Source organism: Piliocolobus tephrosceles, unplaced genomic scaffold, assembly GCF_002776525.5.
Source record: "Piliocolobus tephrosceles isolate RC106 unplaced genomic scaffold, ASM277652v3 unscaffolded_39783, whole genome shotgun sequence".
In the NCBI taxonomy this organism is placed as follows: Eukaryota; Metazoa; Chordata; class Mammalia; order Primates; family Cercopithecidae; genus Piliocolobus; species Piliocolobus tephrosceles.
This window is the reverse complement of record NW_022324068.1, coordinates 1-2,595: the sequence shown is the minus strand read 5'-3', so window position 1 is coordinate 2,595 and position 2,595 is coordinate 1. Positions and strand designations below refer to the sequence as shown.

The following is a 2,595-nucleotide window of genomic DNA, read 5'->3' as shown; positions in this document are numbered from 1 at the left end:
GCAGTGTTGGCGCATCCTACAGGACATGCCCAGCAAACAGAAGAGCAGCTGTGGGATGAGAAGATGAACTCAGAGATGCAGCGTGAGGCCTCCAGGTCCAGACAGCTCTGTAAGTCAAAGCGATGAGCTGCGCATTGATGTTAAAATGGAGCTTATAAATATTTAAAGCCTCACCCAAGTGTGTTCTAATATAAATGCTGTGACCCTGACCTCCTGGGGATTGACAGAGGAAGTGATGTCACTGTGGGAACTGCCCTGTGGGGACAAGGACATCCGTCATCCTCTGCTCCTGCTCACAGTGACACTGATCTGGTAACGCCCCCGTCCTGGCCTGACCCTGCCATGGGCACCAGGCTTCTCTGCTGGGTGGTCCTGGGTTTCCTAGGGACAGGTGAGTCCTCAGAACACCAAGGAGTTTCATTTTTTTTTCTGTGTGTAGGCGTGTGTGTGTGTGGATGTGTGTGTGTGTGTGTGTGTGATGACTACAAATGTTTTCCTTATTCTGTTGCCAAATTCTACTTCCACAGATCACACAGGTGCTGGAGTCTCGCAGTCCCCAAGGTACAAAGTCACAAAGAGGGGACAGGATGTAACTCTCAGGTGTGATCCAATTTCGGGTCATGAGTACCTTTACTGGTACCAACAAGTCCCAGGGCAGGGCCCAGGGTTTCTGACTTACTTCCAGAATGATGATCAACTAGACAAATCAGGGCTGCCCAGTGGTCGGTTCTCTGCAGAGAGGCCTGAGGGATCCGTCTCCACTCTGAAGATCCAGCGCACAGAGCAGGGGGACTCGGCCGTGTATCTCTGTGCCAGCAGCTTAGCCACAGCGTGGCACAGTAGCCTCCTTCCTGTTCACAAACCTCATCCTTCTCTCTCCTTGCGGCTCCTAGAGACCCTTAACAGAGGCCTCTCTTTGATCCTCACATTTCATGGGAAAGAAGTAGATTTGGACATCGGCTGTCCTTTGGGTAGAAAGAGACCACAGATTCATTCCTGAAACACAGTGAATACAAATGTAGGTGGTGAAAACAATCCTGGCCCACTGCACTCTAGGAGTCCTTGGAGCCAGCTCACTGCTCCAAGCCAGGAGTGGGTGTCTTAGCCTTGGCCTTCAGGGCAGATATGCATCTTCTAAAGGTATTGGAGGCTGCTGTGTTGTCCACACACATGAGGTTGACAAGGGCAGAAAACATGCCTCTTCTTCATATGTTGGAATATCTGGCATCTGGAAGGTCTAAGGCTACATCTCCAGGAAGATCTTTCTTCTGAAACCTCTTCTATCCCTGTCACCTTGGAAGTTTCTGCAACAAAATATCAAACCTCTCTTCCTATTTGAAGTAAAGGTCTTTGCAACTTTTCTGGTCCTTATTTGATAAATACAATCATGATAACAATATGACTTCATTTCTTCTGCCTACTTTAAGCCACCTGTATCCTTTATTTTGTTTCCATTTTCCATTGCTGCTGTCCTGATAGACAGAAGCATGCATTCACCACTGCTGCTGGTTCACCTTGATTCGCTCAGGAAATCTAGTTTCTAGATTCTGAGTGTTTTCACTGCTGTTCAACTCACTTGATTTGAAATAATTTTCCTGAGGTCTTTAATTCAATAAGTGTTTTATTTATAATATTGATCCTATTCCTTTTTATTTTATTTCTCATATTATATATTGTTATACAGTACTTGTTATAAATAGAAGTACAATGATTATATTGCAATAGAATCTTCCACCTGTCTGTGGGTGATGCTGCAGTTTGTATCTATGAAATCGAATGCACTGGTCAGAGCTGATGTGATTACGGATCGTGGGTTCCTGAGAGTTCTCGACATCAGACCACTTCTCCAAGTCTGGGACTCAGTGTCCCAGATGCAGCCATGAAAGAGGGGCCCTGATGCAGCCATGAAAGAGGGGCCCTGAGATTTTCATACCTAGGTAGGGCGTCATAGTCCTTCCCAATTCACTGACCAGAAATTTTGGTGGTACAGACACCAAATTTCTTTCCCCAGAGAATGATGGTCTCCGGGTGGGAGTTTCTCTGGACCCCTCTTTATTGTGCCATCATGAAATCCCTCCTTGCTCAGGTGCCCTGTCTCCTCTGGGACTGAGTAAGGCCAGGGCGCAGATTGGAATTCCCTTTCTTCCTAGACCTTTTCTCTAACTGCTGCCACCTTCCTCCATGTGAGTCCTGAGAAACCTGATCCTGACAGTGGACAAGCTCTGGCACTAAGGCTGAACAGAACACCGTCCACAGTTCTAAACGGTGCTGCAAGAACATGTAACAAAAGCGAGCAGGGCTTCCAATATATACTGAGAATGAACATGCAAGAGGAGCAAAGGGCAGATGTTACTAATGAACAAATAGGAAGAAATAGGGTTTCTACTCTAAAGGAATAATTCTGTTGTCATAAGGTAAGTAGGAGAAACATTTCTTTGCAATTACTTCAAGTAAAAGGCAAGCAGCTGCCAACCAACCAGCATAACTCTTTGCTCTGTGATCTTGGCTGCTTCAGAGGACTCAGAAACCCTTTCTCTGCGCAAACGTCCCTTTGTCCATTCCAAGACCCAGGATCTCACACTCTGATCCTATCAT

The 2,595-nt window shown here is 46.4% G+C and overlaps 1 gene segment (V, D, J or C); it reads left to right on the top strand.

The window, feature by feature from the left end:
- Positions 1-223: 223 nt before the first annotated feature.
- Positions 224-1,015, top strand: LOC113223200. The segment is given in 2 exon segments: positions 224-391; positions 528-1,015. Coding segments are annotated over 2 exon segments (522 nt in total).
- Positions 1,016-2,595: the final 1,580 nt, after the last annotated feature.